The 25,013-nt window shown below is 43.9% G+C and overlaps 1 protein-coding gene across 5 annotated transcripts in view; it reads right to left on the bottom strand.

The window, feature by feature from the left end:
• LOC137384237 (myosin-16) overlaps nucleotides 1-25,013 on the bottom strand; it is a 246,035-nt gene that overhangs the window by 208,959 nt on the left and 12,063 nt on the right. Inside the window, exon 1 of one of the 5 annotated variants that reach the window (XM_068057957.1) lies at nucleotides 4,848-4,888. The exons of the other annotated variants lie outside the window; for them this stretch is intronic. Within the exon in view, the coding sequence (XP_067914058.1) occupies nucleotides 4,848-4,856 (9 nt within the window). The 5' untranslated portion in view covers nucleotides 4,857-4,888. Of the gene's footprint in view, nucleotides 1-4,847; nucleotides 4,889-25,013 lie in introns of those variants that run through there. 5 annotated transcript variants of the gene reach the window in all.

The raw sequence follows: 25,013 nt of genomic DNA, 5'->3' as shown, positions 1-25,013 counted from the left end.
TCTCATAATTTTATATGCCTCTATCATGTCCCCTCTCAGCCTCCTTCGCTCCAGGGAAAACAGAACCAGCCTATCCAATCTCTCTTTATAACTCAAGCCCTCCAAACCAGGCAACAGCCTTGTGAATCTTTTCTGCACCCTCTCTAGCTTAATCACATCTTTCCTGTAGTGGGGCGACCAGAACTGCACACAGTACTCCAAATGCGGCCTAACCAACGTTATGTACAACTGTAACATGACGTCCCAACTCTTGTACTCAATGCCTTGGCCGATGAAGGCAAGCATGCCATATGCCTTCTTCACCATCCTGTCTACCTGTGTTGCCACTTTCAGGGAACTCTATACTTGCACCCCAAGGTCTCTCTGCTCAACAACACTCCCCAGGGCCCTGCCATTCACTGTATATGTCCTGCCCTGGTTTAACTTCCCAAAATGCATCACTTCACACTTGTCTGCGTTTAATTCCATTTGCTAATCCCTTGCCCACTTTCCCAGTTGATCTATATCCTGTTGTAACCTTAGACAACCTTCTTCACTGTGCACTATACCACCAATTTTGGTGTTATCTGCAAACTTACTAATCATGCCCCCGACATTTACATCCAAGTCATTAATATATATGACAAACAACAGAGGGCCCAGCACAGATCCCTGTGGCACACCACTGGTCACTGGCCTCCAATCTGAAAAACAACCCTCCACTACCACCCTCTGCCTCCTATCACCAAGCCAATGTTGTATCCAATTTGCTAGCTCACCCTGGATCCCATGTGTTCGAACCTTCTGGACCAGCCTACCATGCGGGACCTTGTCAAAGGCCTTGCTAAAGTCCATGTAGACAACATCCACTGCCCTGCCCTCGTCAATCCTCTTGGTCACCTCCTCGAAAAACTCAATCAAATTCGTGCAACATGATTTCCCATGCACAAAGCCATGCTGACAATCCCTAATCAGACCATGCCTTTCCAAATGCATATAAATCCTGTCTCTCAGAATCCCTTCCAATAACTTTCCCACCACTGATGTAAGGCTCACCGGCCTTTAGTTCCCTGGCTTATCCCTGCTGCTCTTCTTAAATAAAGGCACAACATTAGCTATCCTCCAGTCTTCTGGTACCTCACCCGTGGCTAACAATGATACAAAAATCTCTGCCAGGACCCCAGCAATCTCCTCCCTTGCTTCCCATAGCATCCTAGGTTACAATTGGTCAGGCCCTGGGGATTTATCCACCTTAATGCGCTTCAAAACCTCCAACACCTCCTCCTTTGTAATGTTGATATGCTCCAGGATATCGCTATTCCGTCCCTAGCTTCCATGACCTTCTCCACGGTAAATACTGACAAGAAATATTCATTTCAGACCTCGCCCATTTCCCGTGGCTCCACACATAGATTGCCATACTGATCCTTAAGGGGACCTACTCTCTCCCTAGCTACCCTTTTACTCTTAATATACTTATAGAGTGTGCAAGGTTTTCAAATGCAAACGGTGGTGGCCATTTTTAGCTGTGGCAAAGTCTTTGTAAAAGTTGTCTGTCATATTTCAGCTTTCTTTTTTTAAGTTTAATGCGAGTTTCCAACGGATGAATTAAAAATCCTCATTGGCATCGCATATTTTCTTGACAATGAAATCCGATCTCGAAGAATTTTTACAAAAGTAAACAGTATAATGAAAAGTGAGATTCGCCCCTTGTCTCAGTATTACTGTTGGATGCATTCAGGGAAAAGGCTACAATCACTTAGAAGTCAGACTATTCAGTTCTTGAACTTGTGTGTGCCTTTCTCGATAAGAACTTTTAACAGGAGCTTAATGAATGGATGAGGATATGCGCTCATGATGGGAATCAATGACTGATTATTTTAATGTACTGGAATTAGTTTTTAATATATATATTTTAATCAAGTTAGACTTTCTGTAATAGGATAATTTTTTTTGTTATTATTCGCATGTAATATATTAATGAATGAGCAATGTACCCAAAATGAATTTCCATATGGACAATAAATTGTATTTGATTGACTGATATTTTACAGCCAATGAAGTACTTTTGAAGTGTAGTCAATGCTATAGGTAACTCAGCAGCTAATTTGCTACCAGAAAGGTCCCATGAACAGCAAATGTGATAATGACCAGATAATCTGTTGGTTGAGGGATAAACATTGGCCAGGATACCATGAAGGACTCCCCTGATCTTTTTTGAAATAGGACCATGGAATCTTTTGTGTCACCCGTGAAAGTAGAGGGGATCTTGGTTAACATCTCATCGTGAAGATCAGTGCAGCACTCCCTCAATACCACACTGATGAATCAGACTAGATTTAGAGCACAAGTCCCTAGAGTGGGATTTGAACCCACAGCCATCTGATTTAGAGGCAAGAGTGCTACCACTGAGCCACGGATGACACCACATAGCAAGATAGCAAACTATCAATTTCCAGGGTTCTGCTGATGTTGAAGTACCCAGACTATAGCATCCTTTTCCCATTGCTTGAATCATGCTAGGCTGAAACTTTTACTCTCCTGTTTAGGAGATAGTTCTGTAAATACCTGGATATATATCTGCACAGAGCTTTTTCCCAACAATTAGAAATGTGAGCGTTTAGAGTGTGCCGATGGAAAATTCTTCACTCTCTAACCATTTAAATTGAGGTAAGGTGCATAGAAAAATTCTCTAGGAGGCCCAGTGGACACACTGAGCACCTTGTAAACCTTGCAGTGTGAGGCAATCACCTCCTCGAAGATTCACTCAGGGTCATTCCAGAATCTGGTTCAACGCTGAGCCTGAATATAAATGACACGCTCAGCACTAGTGCAAAGCAGAAATCATTTCCACTCCAATGCTAAATTAGTAATGTAAATGTACCTTGAGTTACATGGCGAGAGCAGAACTTGTATACATTACACAGAAACAGTAGAACTCACATACATTACAGAAAGAACGTGCACCTTGTGTGCATTACAGAGAGGATTGCATCGAAACGAATGATTGAAACCCATATTAAACACTGGCATAGCTTATTCAGATTTAGGCCCTATTATATTAAATTATTTGAAATCAGATAGCCAGCATATCTGCACTGTCTTGTATTTTCATCCCACATCAACTTTTCCTGGTCCGTCTCTTGTTCCTTATGCATCTGCCGCTACATGGCAACACAATGCACAGACATGGGACCAGCTTCAACATGTATTCCAATGACATCAAGCTCTACCTCTGCACCACATCTCTCAACTCTTCAATTGTTTCTATGCCATCAGTGTTTCTCTAACATCCAGTCGTGGGTCAGTCATAATTTCCTCCAGCTCAACATAGGGAAGACCTCAGCCATCATTCTTTAGGCCTGCCAGAATCTTCACTCTCTTGCCACTGACTCCATCCCCCTTCCCAGTCATGGTCGCAGACTGAACTGGACTCTTCACAAAAACAGAAAGTGTCAAAAGCATGACCCCGAGCTTCCGGTTGCTTGTCATTTCAACACTCACCCCTGCTCTCATGCCAACATTTCTGACTTTGGCTTGCTCCAGTGTTCCAGTGAACACCAACGTAAGCTCAAGCAGCAGCACCTGATTTTTCAATTAGGCACTCTACAGCCTTGCGGACTGAACATTGAGTTCAATAACTTCAGAGCATGACTGGCCTTTTTAAAAATATTTTATTTTTTAACCATGTGCCTGCTGTTCATGTAGTCAGAGCAGCTCATTATTCTGCTATTAACACTCTCTCTGGACTAATGCTTTGTCTTTCACCACAAGCATTAACACACACTTAGCCTTTGTCCCAGGACAGCTTTGTTATTTAATCTCTCCTGCCCTATCAAACACCTTCCCCTTTGTTCTCTCCCCCACCCCCCTCCCCTTCATTTGCTTAAAACCTAATTCTTTTCTAACCTTTGCCAGTTCTGATGAAAGGTCACAGACAAGAAATGTTAACTGTGCTTCTCTCTCCACAGATGCTGCCAGACCTGCTGGGTATTTCCAGCACTTCTTGTTTCTTTTTTCAGATTTCCAGAATCTGCAGTATTTTCCTTTTATTTTAGACTCTTCGCAATCTTGGCTTCTAGGTCTGACCCGAGCTGAGATACAGACTCATAACATCTCCATCACTGCTTATATCCACCCCTGCAACATTATCCACCTCAGATCCTCTCTCAGCCCTACTGCCACTGAAATCCTGATACATTTCTTTGCCACTTCTATATTTGATTACTCCAATTCTCTGCTTGCTGGCCTCCCATTCCCCATGCTGCATTCACCATGAACTCCATCTAAAGCTTTGTTGCTATCCCACACCAAGCACCATGCACCATCACTCCTGCCCTTGGTGACCTATCTTGGCTCCTTGTCCCTTAAAGCTTCAATCCTCATTCTTGACCTCCATGGCTTGACCTCCATGGCTTGACCATCCACTCCCCCTCCACTCTACAATATCCTCCAGCCCAACATTCTACCCTTAACGTACCTTTCATTTTGACATTCTGTGAATTCCTCCTTCCCCTTTCCTCTCCATTGTCAGCACAGCCTCCAAAATGCCAGAGATCTACTTTCTGGAGTTCCTTCTCGAACCTTTTTCCATTTCTGTCTCCTCAAAACTAATCTCCTTCCTCAGGCGTTCAGTCAGCCCTTCTAATCTCTAATAACTTGGCTCAGCATCTTTTTCCCTTATGCTAATCTGTGAGGATAATTGGGAGCTTTGTTAAAGACTCAATATAAATGTGAACTTCTGTTCCTGTTAATATTTTTGAACCTGCTAAATGCCTGAATCCCAGATTTACAGGAAGAATTTTGACTATTTTCTACCTTCCATCACTTTATTTTATATTGCACCTTCTCCTGATGGGAACCCTTACTTTTGCCATGTTTTATTGATAACGCTGCTCGAAAATCTTCCCATCTCTCGTCCTGTTCCTAAATGGCCTGTGTTAACCACAATGTATGCTTTCTTTATGTTGGTTGAACCCAGGAGAAGTTCAAAGTTAGCTGATGGTCCAAATCAGTTAAAGAATTCCTGCCAGAAAAGATAAATGGTTTGTTAAATGTTATTCCCATCTGTAATAATGATTAATTGCTCTAAAAGTTCATCTCAAAGTGTATGTGTGTGTGGAAGGATAATTATCTGTTGATACTGGTGCAGTTTGTAATCCTTTATATATAGATGTCAAAAGCACAAGGGCTGCTTGAAGGCTGACTGAATAACTACTAAAGTAAGCTTTTAGCCTATGAAATCTTGCCCTTATGTTACAATAAATACTTAGTTACTGTACAAACAAACTACAGAGAAATACCAATTTGTGGATTATGGTTCAAATACATGTACATCATTAAATAATGTCCAAACATTGTAATTTGCTGTATCACAGGCCTGTTAAGCACATTGAAACTTGGGTACTACAAATTATGGAGGGTTATAATGTAACTGTGGTACTAGGAGTCACATTGGATTAGCATATAACTGTGGTACTGGGAATTACATTAGGTTAGATTGTATCTGAGGTACTATTCCACCGTGACTCCCAGTACCCCAGTTACAATCTAACCCATGTGACTCCCAGTACCCCAGTTACAATCTAATCCACTGTGACTCCCAATACCCCCAGTTAGCACTAAATTGGCACTGTCATTCCGTGAGTCTATAAGAATGATGTAAAATGGAAATGGCACACTTTTCAAAAGGAATGCTCTATTGTAGCTTGGATTAAGGTGCATGCTTGTACCTAAGTAGAGACAGCTTTCGCTTGAAAATAAAGCTTGATATAACTGACTTGGGAGAGGTTGACGCTTATGCTGAATGAAGACTGTTCAGTTCCCCCAAGCTGGAAGAAAAATTAATCTGTATTTAGTGCACGAAACAAAATGGATCATTGCATAATCAAGCCATGTCATCAACACAGTACTTGGCATCCTACCTTATTATCACATTGGTTTTTGGCATTTTAATATTTAGGTTTAGAGCAGCAGAAACTCTCCATTAACCATGAGAATTTGTGCCAATTAATATATAATGGACTCAACTGAAATGAACTAAAAGGGGGCGATTACTGCCAATTATTGTGGAGTTGCCACAATTGAAATTGACAAAACCTGACTAAGCTACTAAACTTTAAGATGATTCAGCAGTAAGTAGATTTACTTTTGGTTGCATGACTGCTAAGAATGTGCTCAGCCTCATGTTATTCCGAGACTTTTATCAGAAGTTCTCTTTCTGAGAGAAATTCAACCGGACAGTGTTGCTTTGGCAAATGATGTGTGAAACTCTACAATGAGATAAATGATCAATTAAGCAGTTTTGGTGCTGTTGGTTGTGGGATGACAGTTGGCCAGGACACCAGGAGAACTTCCTTGCTCTTCTTTAAATAAAGCCTTGGGATTTTCTATGTCCACTTGAGGGATCAGATAAGGTTTCAGTTTAACATCTCATCCAAAAGACAGCAGCTCAGGCATTGCAGGACTCCCTCAATACTGCACTGAAGTGTCAGTCTGGATTACGTGCTCAAGTCTCTGAGGTGGGGCTTGAACCCACAACCTTCTGATTCAGAGGTGAGAGTGCTATAACCAAGAAAGAGCAGTTTTACCTCAGCAACCATACTGGGCTAAAAATTCATCTTGTGCAGCAGCTTAAAACAGGAGATATTGCATTTGCCTCCTGTTACACACACCACCCAATATTCAGTGCATTATTTATTCAGGAATAAATGGGTCATTCTCAGATTGTCTGGCTGTGACTAGTGGGATACCGCAGGGATCAGTGCCCCAGCTATTCACAATTTATATCAATGATTTGGATGTGGGGACCAAATGTAATATTTACAATTTTGCTGATGACACAAAACTAGGTGGGAATGTTAGTTGTGAGGAGGATGCAAAGAGTCTTCAAAGTGGATTTAGACAGGGTAAGTGAGTGGGCAAGAACATGGCAGATGGAATATAATGTTGGAAAATGTGATGTTATCCACTTTGGTAGGAAAAACAGAAATGCAGAGTATGTCTTAAATGGTGAGAGATTGGGAAGTGTTGATGTCGAAAGGTACCTGGGTGTCCTTGTTCATAAGTCACTGAAAGCTAACATGCAGCTGCAGCAAGCAATTAGGAAGGCAAATGGTATGTTGGCCTTTATTGCAAGAGGATTTGAGTACAGGACTAAAGAAAAAAACCTTGCTGCAATTGTATAGAGCCTTGGTGAGACTGAACCTGGAGTATTGTGTACACTTTTGATCTCCTTACCTAAGGAAGGATAGACTTGCCATGGAGGGAGTGCAATGAAGGTTCACCAGACGGATCCCTGGGATTATCCTATGAGGAGAGATTGAGCAGACTGGGCCTATATTCTCTAAGTTTAACAGAATGAGAGGCGATCTCACTGAGGTACTCAAAATTCTTACTGGGCTCAACAGGGTAAATGCAGGAAGAATGTTTCCCTGGCTCGGTTGAGCGGGGGGTGGTGGGGGGTGTTGATCTAGAATGAAGGGGACAGTCTCAGAATAAGAGGTAGGTCATGTAGGACTGAGACAAGAAGGAATTTTATTACTCAGAGGGTGGTGAATCTTTGGAATTCTCTACCCCAGAGGGCTGTGGAGGCTCAGTCATTGAGTATATTCAAGTCAGAGATCGATAGATTTCTAGATATTGAATATATCAAAGGATATGGGGATAGCGAGGGAAAATAGCTTTGAGGTAGAAGATCAGCCATGATCTAGTTGAATGGCAGAGTAGACTTGAGGGGCCAAATGGCCTACTCCTGCTCTTATTTCCTATGTTCCTATGAAACCAATGCAGCAACAACATACCAACATATATTATCTTGCATTCTGATTGTTTATATTTCGAACAACATGGGAGCCATAATGGGCTTGATGTTAACCCATCCCACAGGGCATGAATGGGTGATTAATATAGCGATCGGGAGAATGGTTGTGCATTGCGCAAAGAGGCTCATGTTCGCTGCCATTCTAACTGCCGAGGTTCCAGTGGTGTGGTCACAGGCAGGCGAGGGTCTGACTGAAATGGCATAAATCGGCACTGCAATGCAACTTTGGCTTCAGTTCCCAAGAAAGCTCATACACGCCAAAGCTGCCAGTGATACATAGTGCAAGGCAGCAGCTTGGCCAGAAGAGGCCAAGACAAGTTACATTCTTTTAACTATTGGAAGGATTCCTTGGAAGCCAGGAGGAAGACGAGTGCTCCTCTGGCTCCACATGGAATTCATGAGCCTTCTCCCCCTCCTTCCCCAGATTGGCATGGGCTCTGCAGCCTCTCACACCAGGACTAAACTTATGCCGGGCATTATTCCACTGGATCCCTAGTAGTGTTAGGCTCTCACCCACTGGACTCAATGTCATTTCTACCAGCTTTGAATGGATTACTTAGGATTACATAGGACATATGGCACAGAAACAGGCCATTCAGCCCCACCAGTCCATGCTGCCTTTTATGCTCTACTCGAGCATCCTCCCATCTTTCTTCATCTAAATCTATCATCGTAGCCCTCTATTCCCTTCTCCCTCATATGCTTGTCTAGCTTCCCCTTAAATGCATCCATACTATTCGCTTGAGGCACTTCCCGTGACAGCGAGTTGCACAGTCTCACCACTCATTGGGTGAAGAAGTTTCTTCTGAATTCCCTATTGGATTTCTTGGTGAATATCTTATACTGATGGCCTCTAGTTATGTTCTTCCCCAGAACAGGAAACATTCTCTCCATATCTGCTCCATTTAAACCTTTCATAATTTTAAAGACCTATAGCAGGACACCCCTCAGCCTTTTTTCAAGAGAAAAAAGAACAAGCCTGTTCATCCTTTCCTGATATGTATACTCATGCATTTCTGGTTTCGTCCTTGTAAATCTTCTCTGCACACTCTCTAGTACCTCGATAGTCTTTTTAAAATATGATGGCCAGGACTGCACGCAGTACTCTTAAGTGTGGTCTAACCAAGGTGCTTTACAGGTTTAGCATAACTTCCCTACTTTTCAATTCTAATCCCTCTAGAAATAAAGCCCAGTGCTTGGTTTGCTTTTATTATGGCCTTGCTCATCTGTGGTGCAATTTCTAGTGTTTGGTGTATTTGTACCCCAAGATCCCTTTGTTCTTCTCCCCACCTGGACTCACACCTTCCAAGTAATGTGACCTCACTATTCTTCGTAGCAAAATGAACTACCTCACTTTTAGGGAGACAGATCTTTAATATTAAAGTAGGCCTGGGAGTTAAAATGCCCCAGTCTTCAAGCTGAAGAGGCTGCTGGAGTCTCCCACCTGCAATCAAACCCACCCCAGGGTAATACCAGTTCTTTATTTCATGGAATGTTTGATTATCTATTCTTTTACCCATGCAACTTTAATTATCAAGTTTTCACTGAGTTTTACGTCGAATTGCTTTGAAAAACCTTGCTTCTTGTTCCAAACCAAATGATACTTTTCCCTTCAGCACTTCTTAAGTGTCTGTAAAAACCAAATGCATCAAACAGTTAAATACTGCTCCTGTATGTTGAGGTTCTCCTACCATCTCTCATGCAATTCTGCAGTGGATAACAGGAAAAGCTCATCATTTGAAAACTGCATCTGCTCCTACCTCTAGTTTCTTATTGCTCTATCTCCATTGTAACTTATCTTATTTTTCTTAACTAATACCATGATGGTCACTGGAGCTCTGAAATTTGCTCTTGCTTGTCCTCTCTCAGCTGGGCCAGCAGCATCTGGATCTTGGATGGACTTAAAATGACAAATAAAGGTAAAATAATCAAGCTACGTAGTAATATAAATGTGACTGACCTCTTTGGTCTCGATGGATCAACAATTAAATAAACAATCATCATAAATTCATTCTGTATTTTGCACACATTCAAAATCCAAACTAATTGCTCAGTCTAAATTAATAATTATGCATGTAAAAGCACTGATTGATGTTCTTGCTAAACTCTGTAAGAAGTACATTTTAAGAGTTTCAGCTTTCTCAGCACAGTGCTTTGTGAAATGGGAGCACAGATTAGGATCATCTTCCACCAATTCAGTTGAATAGATAGAAAATTACGTGCTGGCCTTTGCACCCAAATTCCTGAACTCTCACCCATCACATGAAACTCTGCATGTGGAGACTAAACTGTAAAGTTTTTTTAAATTTCCAAAATATACTTTATTCGCAAAAATCTGTAAAAAAAAAATACATTACCAAACAGTTTCAAACAGCACCAAGTCAAAAAATACAAACAGTGCAAGGGAGATCAGTTTCCTTCAATACAATCATGAGTTGCCTCACAACCCTTCCATTTCATTTGTCATGCCAAATACATTTTTACATTTTACAGCACTCAAAATTTTCCCGATACAGTTCGAGGGGTTTCCCATGGATCCAGCCCCTCAGTTCAGCTTGGTGGGGGGACCTTACACAGTGGTCTTTCCCCATTGAGCCTTTGCTGCGGCTGCTTCAAGTTTTAGTGTGTCCCTCAGCACGTAGTCCTGGACGTTGGAATGTGCTAGTCTGCAACATTCGGTCGTGGACAACTCTTTGCGCTGGAAGACCAGCAAGTTTCGGGCAGACCAAACGGGAAAAGGAGACGGTGGATCCTGTCGGATGGTTCCCCGAGCAGACCGCCAAAGTCATTTGGCAGAATGCCTCATCACCAGAACTTTCAAACAAGCACCAAGATGTGGCTTGGCTGGTGGTGAGAAGAGCCCTCCCCGTCAGATCCTTCCTGCACGCCCGAAGTCTCACCCCCTCCGCACAATGCCCTCGCGGTGGCTGCAGTGGGCAAGAGACAGTTGCTCATCTCCTTCTGGAATGTGTCTTTGCAAAGCAGGTGTGGAAAGAGATGCAGTGGTTTTTGTTGAGGTTCATCCCAAGCAGCTCTGTAACACAGGAGTCTGTATTCTACGGGCTGTTCCCAGGGACACACACCGAGATAAATATCAACTGCTGCTGGAAGACTATCAGTTCGGTGAAAGACTAAACTGTAAAGTTTACCACCTAGCTCCTCATGCAACTCATTAAGTTGCAGATGTACCTCTCAATTTTATTGAACCGTTGCCAGTGTACACCACTTCACACAGGTACTGAGTTGATGAAAGAAAGATCTGTTTCATGGCTACTGAGAGAATGCAACGGCTCTTTCTAGCCGAATGCTAGGGGCTAGTAATTGCTTCATGCTGGCTGAGCTGGGCACAGGTAACGATCCCTGCATTCAAACAGTTTGGGCCTGAGGCTCATTCGATCTGGGGCCTCGGGCTTCATTTACATGAGGCCTGGTGAACTGAAGATGCCTAATCGGCGTCCACAGGCAGCTCCCCAGCAAAGGCGATTTGAATTTCAGGCTGCTGTATCGTCAGCAGTGGATCTCAGGCAGGTTTTCAAAGAAGGAGGTGGAACTGATTGGCGGAGGGGGGTTGGTTGGTGGGGTGACCAAAAGAGGGGTAAACACTGTCAGGATGAGGGGGGGGGGGCAATGGGGGAGATGAGGCAGCAATCAGGAGAGCAAGGGAAGCTATGTGGGGGCACAGCTGAGTGGTGACTGGCAGTCAGCCAGGGATTTAATGCGTAACCTATCAATACTCCCACACCCGCTCAGGCTCCATATTCAGGTCAGTTTGTTCAGCCCAACATATCTTATTGGTGGATCCTGGATACCTCTATTGATGCCTGTAGCCATATGGTGGACCATCTTTTCCAGCTCAGAATGTACGTGCAATAAAGCATATTGAACGCTTTTAAGCTGGTTTCTATCCCCGTAAAGGAGGTGCAAAAGCATCGAATATCTAAGTCAATTGAATCTATATTCTCGTAGATACTGAACTAGTTATTCAAAAGATCTGAACACGGGCAAGGAGAAGGGAGACTGGACGTGACTGTGTCGACAAATTTAAGTCATTAAGCATGAACAATAGCAGCTGTTTGTGTAATGCACTTGTTTCAACCACACACACCCATAATGAGAATGCGCTGAAAGTAAAACAGGTAATGAAATTGGACTGACATGAATTTTAATAGCAGCTCAAGAAGCGAGGCAGAGGAAACTACAGTAGTTTGACTTTTTCCATTGTAATTAAGTCTTGGTGTTAATCTGTGAGTGAAGTACGTTAATGTCAGGGAATAGGGTACTTTCTTTTTCAGTTGCTCAGGTGGGGGCAGATTTTTAACCCCCTGACCCCTCCCACCAAAGATGGGCAGGAGGGGTCGAGTTAATAGTTAAAAATCAGGTAACCCAACCTTAACCCGCCAAGTACTGTCTTGCCTCCATTTTTACTGCACATGTTGCATGGCCTGCCTGTGTCCCGCTCTCAAGAGGCGCAACAACTCATTATTATATTTAAATCAGCCTCCCTGCAATTAAGAGCCAAGTTAAATGTAACAGCTGTGGGCCTCGTTTTGCTCCGGATACTCAGCAGTGAAATGGAGATAGGTCAAACAGATAAGTGCTTTTAAAGCACTGCTCTTGGGACAGGAGAAGGAGTTCTCCCCCTCACACTCTCAAGCATGTCTTCTTCAGCGATCGGTCAATACCGCCCCCAACAAAGCTGTAATCCCATGCCTGTCGCCCTTCCTCCTGATTGCCAATCCGACCCAACACACCCACCACCTTTCCCAACCGCGTCCCCAATAGTCCTCTGCTGCAGCTTCCTACCGCTGACTTTCCTGTCTGGCAGCCAGCCAATTCAAGAAGCTGGTTCAGAGAGGCAACTAACAAGAACAGTGAATCAGCTGTATCGACAACAAACATTTCCTACATTACAACAGTGACTACATTTCAAAACTACTTCATTGGCTGTAAAACGCTTTGGGACATCCTGCAGCCCTGCAAAGCACAATGTAAATTCAAGTCCTTCTTTTCTATTTGTCTTAAAGAGATACAGCTAGTGTGCTTCAGTGATAGGGTGACTGTTTCAGAGGAGTGGCAGGGGGAGGGGGGGGGGTTGTTGAATTTTCCACTGGGTATAACAAAGAATGTCAGTGTTGAAGAATGTAACTTTTTTAATAAATAGTGGCAGCATCAACCACTACTAAGTCAGATACAGCATGGGATGGACACAAAGTAAAACTCCTACTATGCTACCCTAATGACATCTTTCAACTCCCAACCTTAAAAGAACGCACCTTTCTTCATCAGTCCCTCAATCTTCTCTTCCCTTTCCAAAACATCCGTGTGATCTCTCTGACTGCGACAGTCTATTTGATATCAAGTTACGGACAGTTTGAATTGTGCTCACCAGGAAATGGGTTAAGAATGTGTTGGGCCTTTACAATTGGTTGGCAGTAAACTTTCAGCCATCAATCTGTGTTGGAATTGAACGGAGCTTCAAGCGCTGAGAGAATTATCTAAAAGCTCACAGCATAGCCCAAACCCCAATGAACCTATTCATTTCAACAGAAGGCATTGTTAACATTATTAGTGCTTCTATATAACACAGAGCTACTCCCACCACACCAGTGTTATTAGTTAGCTGTACCCCTCTGGAATCTCTCCCCTGCCCCCACCACAGTACCATAGGGTGAATGCCACACCACTGGTGTCAATGATTATGGATTCTTTTTTCAACCCTGGACATTCTCCATCAGTCGGGGAAGGACCTTGCAGTCCATCCATGCAAAGAATGAGTGCCGAAGCCCACCTGCACACATTGTTGGCAGCAGGGGCTCAAAGCACTGGTGCCAGCCAGTGTTGTTGTTGCACTGACTCTCACGAGGTGGCACTCAGCGGAACCAACCATTACAGTACTGTCCCGAAATTGGCATCATCGGCAACACTGCAAAGCAAACGTGGCATACACTACTTGTTTTAGTTGGGTCTAACTCAGCGATCTTCAAGTTACAATAACTGCTATTTTAACTGAGTGCAAATAAAGGTAGCTCCAAGTTGTGAAAGAGCCTACAACGGATTGTTTGCCGATACATGTCAACCTTTCAGCTTCAAACTATGCAACAGTAACCACAAAACATTGCCACGATGTTTTCAATAAGCAAAGCTAATTCAAACCAGCAGCAAAAAGGAACAATGTATCTGCAAAAAAACCTCACTCCTTTCATGTCCACCTCATACAAAATTTCTAAACAGTAATTTACCCCCACCATAGTAGAGGCAACGAGCCAGCCAGTTGGAAACTCAAATTTCATTAGTTTCCAATCTGCTTCCTGTGAGGATTGAAACTGGGACCCTAGAAACGAAAGACAGGGGTCCATGCCTGCCAATCCATATTATGTATGCATACAAACTCCTTTGGGGTTGCCATTAACTGTCTGAGGACTGAGTTAACTTTCCGAACAAATATAAAGATATAAACAGTTTAGACAGTGTTTGTATTTAAGTAAATGTCCTGTGGTTCTGCATAGTTTATTTCAATGTTTGCTATATATAATATACAAACATACACACGCACACACACAAAAGAAGTCAGTAGACATTTTGACAGCTGTGTGAAATTCGAAAGCTGTTCACACAAATTAGTGCTCAAAGAAACAAGTGGTAATTCTTCATTCTATACAATTGTTGGGAAGACACTCAGGTACATTCTCATTTAAGTTGACATTCATTTTTCTTATTTGGGTTACATCTGTCTTTGATGCTACTGAACCTTAACCCCGATCTAACCTGTCACTGAAATACACAGAAGCCCCGACCTACTGGAGAATGGATCCTGAGCCTCACCTGGTACTTTTGTTTTAATGTCTGAGGAATCAAATTTTATGCTTTAGAAGATTTTGCTGATAAAACACTTTTCCAACGAGCACTAAGTAGCACAATGGGTTAAGACACCTCAGTTCAAACCAGGCTAGGCTGGCGAAATGCAAGTCTCCACTGTTTGTTGGCATGAGCTTGGGCACAGACTTTTAACATAAAACTGCCTCTAATTTGGGACTGTCACATAGAAAGACTGCCAGATATATATTGTGGAAAAATGCCACAATCGTTTCAGGCCAATGTAAATTGTTAGACCGTAGTACAGGAAGCTTTACTCAGCATCTAACCATGCTATTTCTGACTCGGGAGTGCTTAATTCTGGGTGTCCAAAATAAGAACTGCTCTATTTCTCCAGAACCAACATCCTTCAATTCAACGCAGACAAAATTCGTCCAACTGAAGAAAAATATTACTGACATTAACACTAGGCATGAATGAGTTCAGTTTCCCTTTGGTGCATTAAACTGCAGGCTAACCATCTCGATTCCACATGTTAGTGAAACAGGGAAGCTGATCTGCAAAATGCATTCCAGAATATTCCAAGTATAAGGTCCCTTGATGGTTCAGTGAGTTTGCTAAATGACAGACAGGCTAGGAAGGTCCAAGGTTCAATCCCCTGTGGCTGATCTCCTTCACTCAGGCAGCAGGTAAGGCTGCTAGGATTGTCGTCAGTACCCCTGCAATAGGAAGAGGAAGGGCAGCCAGTGTTCCCACTTTGCATTACTGTGCTGAAAATCTGTCGGTTGGGGAAGGGTGGGATCAAGCTTGGCTTTACGCTTCTTACAGTCCAATAGCCCTCAAGACTCACATGTACCCCAGCCAAGCAAGGAGTCAACACCTTCGAGAGGATGGGAGGGGAAAAATATAATAGAATGATCATCTGAAGCTTCCCAGCCACTTGGGCAGGGCAGACAGTAACAAGTGTTCAAATACACACAGTAATATCAGTGCTGAGGCACACTGTAATGATTCTGATAATGTTATTCACCTGTCCACGTTTTAAAGGAAATAGGTCAGCTTTTTTTTAGTCCACCATTCACAAATATATAACTTTCCAATCTAAGAATGGTATAACTACAAAAAAATATATAAACATTTATATCAATAAATTCCCTATAAATTATTCTAACACTCCATGCAGTGTCAGCCATGGCTCAATTGGTCGCACGCTTGCCTTTGAGTCAGAAAGGTTGTGAATTCAAGTCTCAAAGCTTGAGCACAAAATCTAGGCAGGCACTTCACTGCAGTACTGAGTGAGCGCTGCACTGATAGAGCTGCCATTTTTAAGAGATGTGAAACCGAGGCCCTCACTGCCCTTACAAAATCCATGGCACTATTTAAAGAGCAGGGGAATTATCCCCAGTGTCCTGGCTGAAACTTATCCCTCAATCAACATCACTGAAACAGATTATATGGGCATAATCACATTGCTGTTTGTGGGATCTCGCTGTGTATAAATTGGATACCACATTTCCTACAACAGTAACGACACTTCAAAAGTACTTAATTGGCTGTAAAGCACTTTGGAACATCCTCAGGCTGTAAAATCTGCTATATAATGTAAGTTCTGTTGCGAGCTCACAGGACAACAGTACTGTGTCTTTATTGAACTGCCTTCTGATGGATGCCTGCAGTGAGTGCCTCGTGGTAGAGTTCACATGACTACGGCGAGCCACGACATTGCATTTCTATCCCAAACATCCCCCTTTTCATACAAAAAACAAAAATAATTACATGCATTATCATTTACACTGTGAGTTGCCCAAGCTACTTACTATGCACACAACTGTTTTCATGCATTAGAAGTTCAATATTCTCGTCAGTCTCTGCACATGCATTGCACATATAGGGTGGTTTTTAAGGAGCCCTCGACGTTGGGATCCATGGCGGGGGCGCCTGAAGGTGGCCCCAGATGAGGCCCCCCAAGGACCTCAACGCCGGCAGGGCCCAGCCTGATTTACTCCCATTTGGAAACAAATGAACTTATTAGCGAGAGGCAGCATGGTTTTGTGAAGGGGAGGTCGTGTCTCACTAACTTAATTGAGTTTTTTGAGGAAGTAACGAAGATGATTGATGAAGGAAGGGCAGTGGATGTTGTCTATATGGACTTCAGTAAAGCCTTTGATAAGGTGCCTCATGGCAGACTGGTACAAAAGGTGAAGTTACACGGGATCAGAGGTGAGCTGGCAAGATGGATACAGAACTGGCTTGGTCATAGAAGACAGAGGGTAGCAGTGGAAGGGTGCTTTTCTGAATGGGGGGCTGTGACTAGTGGTGTTCCGCAGGGATCAGTGCTGGGACCTTTGCTGTTTGTATTATATATAAATGAACTAGAGGAAAATGTAGCTCGTCTGATTAGTAAGTTTGCAGACGACACAAAGGTTGGTGGAGTTGCGGATAGTGATGAGGATTGTCAGGGGATACAGCAGGACATAGATCGGTTGGAGACTTGGGCGGAGAAATGGCAGATGGAGTTTAATCCGGACAAATCTGAGGTAATGCATTTTGGAAGATCTAATACAGGTGGGAAGTATACAGTAAATAGCAGAACCCTTCGGAGTATTGACAGGCAGAGAGATCTGGGCGTACAGGTCCACAGGTCACTGAAAGTGGCAACGCAGGTGGATAAGGTAGTCAAGAAGGCATACGTCATGCTTGCCTTCATCGGTCAGGGCATAGAGTATAAAAATTGGCAAGTCATGCTGCAGCTGTACAGAACCTTAGTTAGGCCACACTTAGAATATTGTGTGCAATTCTGGTCGCCACACTACCAGAAGGACGTGGAGGCTTTGGAGAGGGTACAGAAGACGTTTACCAGGATGTTGCCTGGTCTGGAGGGCCTTAGCTATGACGAGAGGTTGGATAAACTCGGATTGTTTTCACTGGAACGACGGAGGTGGAGGGGCAACATGATAGAGGTTTACAAAGTTATGAGTGGCATGGACAGAGTGGATAGTCAGAAGCTTTTCCCCAGGGTGGAAGAGTCAGTTACTAGGGGACATAGGTTTAAGGTGCGAGGGGCAAAGTTTAGAGGGGATGTGCGAGGCAAGTTCTTTACACAGAGGGTGTGAGTGCCTGGAACTTGCTGCCGGGGGAGGTGGTGGAAGCAGGTACGATAGCGACGTTTCAGATGCATCTTGACAAATACATGAATAGGATGGGAATAGAGGGATACAGTCCCCGAAAGTGCAGGAGGTTTTAGTTTAGACAGGCATCAAGAGCGGCGCAGGCTTGGGGGTCCGAAGGGCCTGTTCCTGTGCTGTACTGTTCTTTGTTTGTTACCACCCCACCACCCCCCCCCTCGGCCAATGAAGCAGTGCTTCTCCAAGTTGAACACCAATTGTCAGAAGCACTAAGGGTGGCTAGGGCACAATATGTACTCTGGGTGAGGGACTTCAATGTCCATTAGCAGAGTAGCTCGGTAGTCCCACTACCAACCGAGCTGGTCAAGCCCTAAAGGATATAGCTGCTAGACTGAGTCTGTGGCAGGTGGTGAGGGAACCAACGGGAGGGAAAAACCTACTTGACCTCATCCTCACAAATCTACATGTCGCAGATGCATCTTTCCATTACAGCATTGGTAGGAGTGACCACCGCACACTTCTCGTGGAGACAAAGTCTCATCTACACATTGAGGATGCCCACCATTGTGTTGTGTAGCACTACCACTGTGCTAAATGGGATACATTTTGAACAGATCTAGCAAATCAAAACTGGGCACCCGTGAGGTGCTGTGGGCCATCAGCAGCAGCAGAACTGTATCCAACCACAATCTGTAACCTCATGGCCTGGCATATCCCCCACTCTACCATTACCATTAAGCCAGGGGACCAACCCTGGTTCAATGAAGAGCACCGCGTACCTAAAAATGAGGTGTCAGCCTGGTGAAGCTACAACCCAGGACTACCTGCATGCCAAACAGCGGAAGCAGCATGCAATAGACAGAGCTAAACAATCCCACAAACAACGGATCAGATCTAAGCTCTGCAGTCCTGCCACTTTCAGTCATGAATGGTGGTGGACAATTAAACAACTGGCAGTAGGAGGAGGCTCCACAAATATACCCATCCTCAACGATGGGGGAGCCCAGCACATCAGTGTAAAAGACAAGGCAGAAGCATTTGCATTCATCTTCAGAAGTGATGAGTTGATGATCCATCTCGGCCTCCCGCTGAGGTCCCCAGCATCACAGATGCCAGTCTTCAGCTAATTCGATTCACTCCGCATGATATCAAGAAACGAATGAAGGCACTGGATACTGCAAAGGCTATGGGCCCTGACAACATTCCGGCAATAGTACTGAAGGCCTGTGCTCCAGACCCCTAGCCAAGTTGTCCATTGGCATCTACCCAGCAATGTGGAAAATTGCCCAGGTATGTCAGCACCATTCGCGACTCCTCAAACACTGAAGCAGCCCGTGCCCAGATGCAGCAAGACCTAACAACATCCAGGCTTGGGCTGATAACTGGCAAGTAACATTCGTGCCACACAAGTGCCAGGCAATTACCATCTCAAACAAGAGAAAATCTAACCATCTCCCCTTGACGTTCAATGGCATTACCATCGCTGAATCACCCACTATCAACATCCTGGGAGTTACCATTGACCGGAAACTGAACTGGTGCAGCTACATAAAAGCTGTAGCTACAATAGCAGGTCAGAGGCTGGGAATTCTATGATGAGTAACTCATCTCCTGATTCCCCAGTGCCTGTCCACCATCTACAAGGCACAAGTCAGGAATGTGATGGAATACTCTCCACTTGCCTGAATGGGTGCAGCTCCAACAACACTCAGGAAGCTCGATACCATCCAGGACAAAGCAGCCCACTTGATTGGCACCTCATCCACAAGCATTCACTCCCTTCACCAATGACGCACAGCGGTAGCAGTGCGTACCATCTACAAGAGGCACTGCAGCAACTCACCAAGGCTCCTTCGACAGCACCTTCCAAACCCATGAGCTCTACCAACTAGAAGGACAAGGGCAGCTGATACATGGGAACACCACCACCTGCAAGTTTCCCTCCAAGCCACACACCATCCTGACTTGGAACTATATCGTCGTTCCTTCACTATCGCTGGGTCAAAATCCTGGAACTCCCTTCCTAACAGCACTGTGGGTGTACCTACACCCTCGGGACTGCAGCTGTTCAAGAAGGCAGCTCACCATCACCTTCTCAAGGGCAATTAGGGATGGACAATAAATGCTGGCCTAGCCAACGATGCCCACATCCTACGAATGAATAAAATAAAACGTCAGAAGGAAAAGGGGGTCTTGAACCCTCACATGCCAGCAGTGGGACCAGCTGGGTGATTTTAATGCAATTGGCCTCCTACGGCCCGCTATCCAATTAGGGATGGTAGACAGGCTGTTGCTGCTGCCCACCATATCCGAGGGCCAGCAGCTCTGAACCTCAGCATCATCACCTGAGAGGTGGGCACTACTGAGGCAGATCAGAGATTTCAGGGCACCTCCAGGTAAGTAAATTAAAAATTAAAAATTCAGGGAGCCGAGGGTTGGAGGGGAAAACCTCTCTGGGGGGGAATGTTGGGGCCACAGAGGTTGCATTCCCTGCCTGCAGCCCCCTCTTTAGGCCATGGAGCCTCCAGATCTACTGCTCACCCCCCCACCCCCCGAGATGCCACAGGGAGCTGCGTCCATTAAGCTGGTGGTATCCCCATGTGATAGGGCAATGCCGGCGGCCCTGTTAAATGGCATTGAATTATGCAAATCAGCTGCCTACCTCCTGGGAGTGGGCAGCTGATCCAGTAGTGGGACTGCATCGGGGAGTTGTCCCGATGTGGCTCCACACTATTCTATCAGCCCCCCCGCTCCCACCCCCCACCTCAATTCCTGCCACCTGGAGGCCAGTAAAATTTTGCCCAACTCATTTAAATAGATACATTTTGGAGGTTGATTCGCGAACACATGTTTACCTTATGCCAGTCTGGTTACAGACCCGAGTGGCATTTGTGTTGCATATTTAAAATTGCGCAACAGCACATCTGCGACACTTCAACAGCTCGCCACAGATACAGTCCATTGTTTTCACTGAAAAGAGCAAAATCTGACCAAACTGTGTCCCTCTCATGGTAGCTGCAGGCGTAATGACAGCGCAGTGTGGGTTTCAGACCCAGTGTGGATATTTAGCCATTCACCTAGGTAATGGATCATACTAGGCCAATAAGGCGGAAAAGTCACGAAATATAACGATAAATAAATAAAACTGCAGCAAGTGGTCTCATTTTGGAATGGAGAACCAATCAGTCGCATGCTAGTAGGGAACTTGCAACAGGTACAGATAAACAGTGTATAAATAAGCTCTGCCATCACTTATATCTTAGACAGCTTTAGAATCCAGCCAATGACAAAAGAACTGACCAACTACCTGTGCTGCCTTGGTGAAGGCAAATCCTGTTTAATCAGTCATTTAAAATATTTGGATTGATTTGTATAATCTTCTCACTCATTCCTAACTTTGGTCCTGTACTTTTGCTGGTGAACAGCATTTTACTGCAATTGCTTAATGGCATAATTGTTTTTCCAGTGCAACAGAGCAATACTGTAATAGCATTTAGGGCAGACAAGCCTTAAAATTAGAGCTAGGCCGTTCTGGAGCAATGACAGGAAGTCCTTCTTCACACAAATGGTGAACCTGGAACTCTCTCCCCAGAAAGCTGATGATGCTAGGTCAATTGATAGATTTTTGTTAGACAAGGGTGTTAAGCGACATAAACCAAGGTGGGTAAAGGGAGTTCAGATAAAAACTAGCCAGTGAATGGTGAAACAGGCTCGAAAGACTGAATGACCTACGCCTGTTCGTATGTTCCTAAGCCTGGAGAAGAAAGAAGGCAGAAATGCCCTATTCCTGGTCAGCGAAGATAGTGACGACAGTCTTGAGTTTCACGAATGCCTTGTTATAAATATTCTGTTCTTGTTTACATCAGCTTTACCTGTGAAAAAGTATCAAAGACCTCAGCGCATGTCGGGTTCAATTTTTCTGCTCAATATTGGTGCCTACAGCACTTGTGAAGATTTTCTGTTTGGTATTTCTTGCCCATTTATGTTTTAGAAATTCTTCATAGAAGTAATCTTTATAATGCATTTACAGCATCACCACACATAGCAACCAGAAGAATTCTGACCCTGTGACCTCACAATCCTTTGCTGACTGCAGTGGCATATCTTCAAACCATAGAAATTTACAGTACTGAAGACCTATGCCAGTTCCTTGCTCGAGCAATTCAAATACAATCCTACTGTCCCACGCTCAATCCTTTAGCTTCCTTTGCATCAAACATCTATCCATTTTTATTTAAAGGATGTAATGGTCTCTACCTCAACTACTCCCTGTATGAAACCATTCCACGCTCCAACAGAGCTCTCTGTGAAGAAATCTCTCCAGATCTCACTCCTCAATCTTAGTGATCATTTTAAATGTATGTCCCCCCCCATTGCTGGCTCCCAAAACAGAGGAAATTGCTGGTACCAGAAAAACAATACATGACTAAAACATCAAGGCCAATGTCACTTAACTCTGCAGATTTCTCCAGTGTTACCTTGCAATGCTCATTACTAAATGTGTTAGCTGATCTCCCCTTCTGTAAGGAATGGGTAAAAGTGCCGCATTTGGCCACAGCATCCCTGAGCTGGAGAAAATCAGCAGGGTTCCTGCTCCCGAGCACTATGCAGTGACCCCTGCTGGCAAGTGCACGTGTGAAGACATTCTTCAGCTTAATGCTGGCTACTATGGTCGAATATCCAATTGAAACTCAAAGCCAAGGCTCACCCTTGAAAAATGGTTATGCGGGTGAGGTTTCCAGAGGCTGACAGCACTCGTGAACTGTGCCTCTGTGCCTTCAAGGGCTTTGACAGGGTAGATGCAGAGAAGATGTTTCCCTTTGAGGGGAAATCCAAATCTAGAGACCTTAAATATAAGATACTCACAAATTCAAAAGTAACTTCTTTACCCAGACAGTGGTTCGAATGCCAAATGTACTATCACAGGGAGTAGTTGAGGCAATTATCATAGATGCACTTAAGGGGAAACTACACCAGTAAATTACGTAGAAAGGAATAGGGTGAGATACATTAAAGTGGAAGGAGGCTCTTGCGGAACATTAACCAGAAATGGGGAGATAACTGAAATAATACAGCAAAATGTGTCGAATTGATAAATGATGTGTGGTACTGTGGATTGGTAGGAAAGAAGATCCCCTCTAGAAGTCGCCACGTGTGAATTCCCAAACCTTGGGTGTGTCTTCCAGAAGGGATGCTGAGCAAACAGTATTATGTCCACAGTGAGGGGATATGGGATTGTGCATCCGATTCCCCACACAGTGAATTTCTGCTTTCAATTACATCATTGAGGGCAGTCGTCATGTGGAGGCCAGACATTTTCTCCCAGGAAGCGAAGTAAAAATAACACTATTGAACAAATAGTTGTGGGGCTCTTTCACTTGCCGTATGCAAGCTGAGGTAACCCAGCCTCGTATTGTCATCAGGCAAGGCAAGTGAATAGTAGTAACTCCCAGCTTTGTCAATATGTCATGGCCCCAGCAAACATGAATGGAGGTCCTGAGTATTTAACCTGCTGAGTCATGGGCGAGGGGGTTACAAATAACTCCCAAGCTGTATCATGAGGACCGCTCTCTTAAACATAATATGTTATGTTATTTAGATACAGTGACATTACGTTTTAGCCACTGTTTGACAATATGCTATTAAAGTACTCTGAGGCTTAAGCTACAAATACGGACAGACTGCGGGTTTCTTATCAAATCATTGGGGTGCCAGAGAAGGAAATATAGCTTATTGACAAGCAAAATTGTTTACAGTGAACAAAAATTTAAAACAAATACATAGTTAATGACATTTATTTTAGAGAAAGTATCAAAGATGTCCAGAAAGGAGAAAGAATCCTCTGCCTTCTCAGCCAGTAATTTGGTTCCTTGGTTTTGGGTGGCTGCAGAGCAATTGTTTTCTATGGACCCATTCCAAAGTATTCCCCCTCAGCAATACCCCCAAGATCAGCCTAATAGGGAGCAGGAGACCAGAACTGGCATATCCAGCTATCGGTTGGGGAGTTGTATTTTCCATGTTTAGGTCATGGGGTGGAATTGGAGCACGATTCTGGTGGACAGGGGATGTCTGTAATTCAAGGTATAGCACTGGTCCTCCAGTTCCCCCTATGTTCCCTCGGGGCAACCGGTGAGGTTTCATGTTCACTTTCCTTTGCCCCAATTCAGGCCTCAGGAGCCCCTTCTCGAAGTGGCGGAGTAGCGTTCCGCATTCTGCCTCCGCTGTGTGGCAGCACCTTTGTTGTGCTACTATAGACATGGGCTGGCATCCCAATTATTTAAATAACTCCCATTCCTGGATCTGGGATGGTAGCCCAAATCAGCGATCGCAAGCCATAACTTGCCATGCTTCTCCCTTCAAAAGAGTCAATGAAATTTCTATTTGGTATATTTATAATACTTCATGAAGATATATATTTTTAATATAGAATTGAGGAGTGTTCTGAATAGATTTCCTTTTCCTTTATAGGCATGGAAGAATCATTTTCAGTCTCAGAAACTAAACAGTCACCAAAAGAGAGCGAGATTAGCACCCGTTTATTCCAAAGAGAAAATAATATTCCTTAAGTTTATTAAGCATGATGTAACCTTTATCTGACCCAGACATTTTGAAGTAAGTCTGATTATTTATGAACTTGATGCAGACAAAAAGTACATTAAATTAGATAAGGGTCACAGAGGTCCACAAACTAGATGACAACATTACATGAGGAGCCAGCTTACAACTATACTGTCTACTTACAGAGCGCCAGTAGAGCAGGATCAGTGTTTGGGTTGTGATATGTGGTTTACTTCAAGTGAGGCACCAAAAGAAATAAAATAAAGAGGAGATGCACAGATGTTATTCATCTCTCTTGAAATTTGGGGCTATTTTCCATCAGGATTCAGATGTGGTCTGCTCGCCACTGAACCAATACTATTGTACGACTTGAAAACCTACACTCTTACATACCTGCCTAGCCCAGAGGTACAGTATCCAGAAGGACTGTAAAACTCAAAGATGGTCCTCATCACTTGGAAGATTTCTCTGAGCTTCCCACCCTCTTGAAGTTTACATTAAAAAAATGCTACCATTTTATAGATAGTCAATCTGCAAAATCACATTGAAATACTTCAAAGTACAAAAGCATGAGCACAGACTTCCCTTCCCAGTTCATTTCTTCATAAATGTATCATTTTGTTTCGGCCTCCCAGAGCCCAAATAAAGTTTACAGCAATTGCTGCAAATGATTCGACTGCTGTTTATTTGACATGCAATGAATAGGCTGCCTTCAG

The sequence above is a fragment of the Heterodontus francisci genome, chromosome 26, assembly GCF_036365525.1.
Source record: "Heterodontus francisci isolate sHetFra1 chromosome 26, sHetFra1.hap1, whole genome shotgun sequence".
NCBI classification, from domain to species: domain Eukaryota; kingdom Metazoa; phylum Chordata; class Chondrichthyes; order Heterodontiformes; family Heterodontidae; genus Heterodontus; species Heterodontus francisci.
The sequence above is the reverse complement of the archived record's forward strand: the minus strand, read 5'-3'. Positions and strand labels throughout refer to the sequence as shown.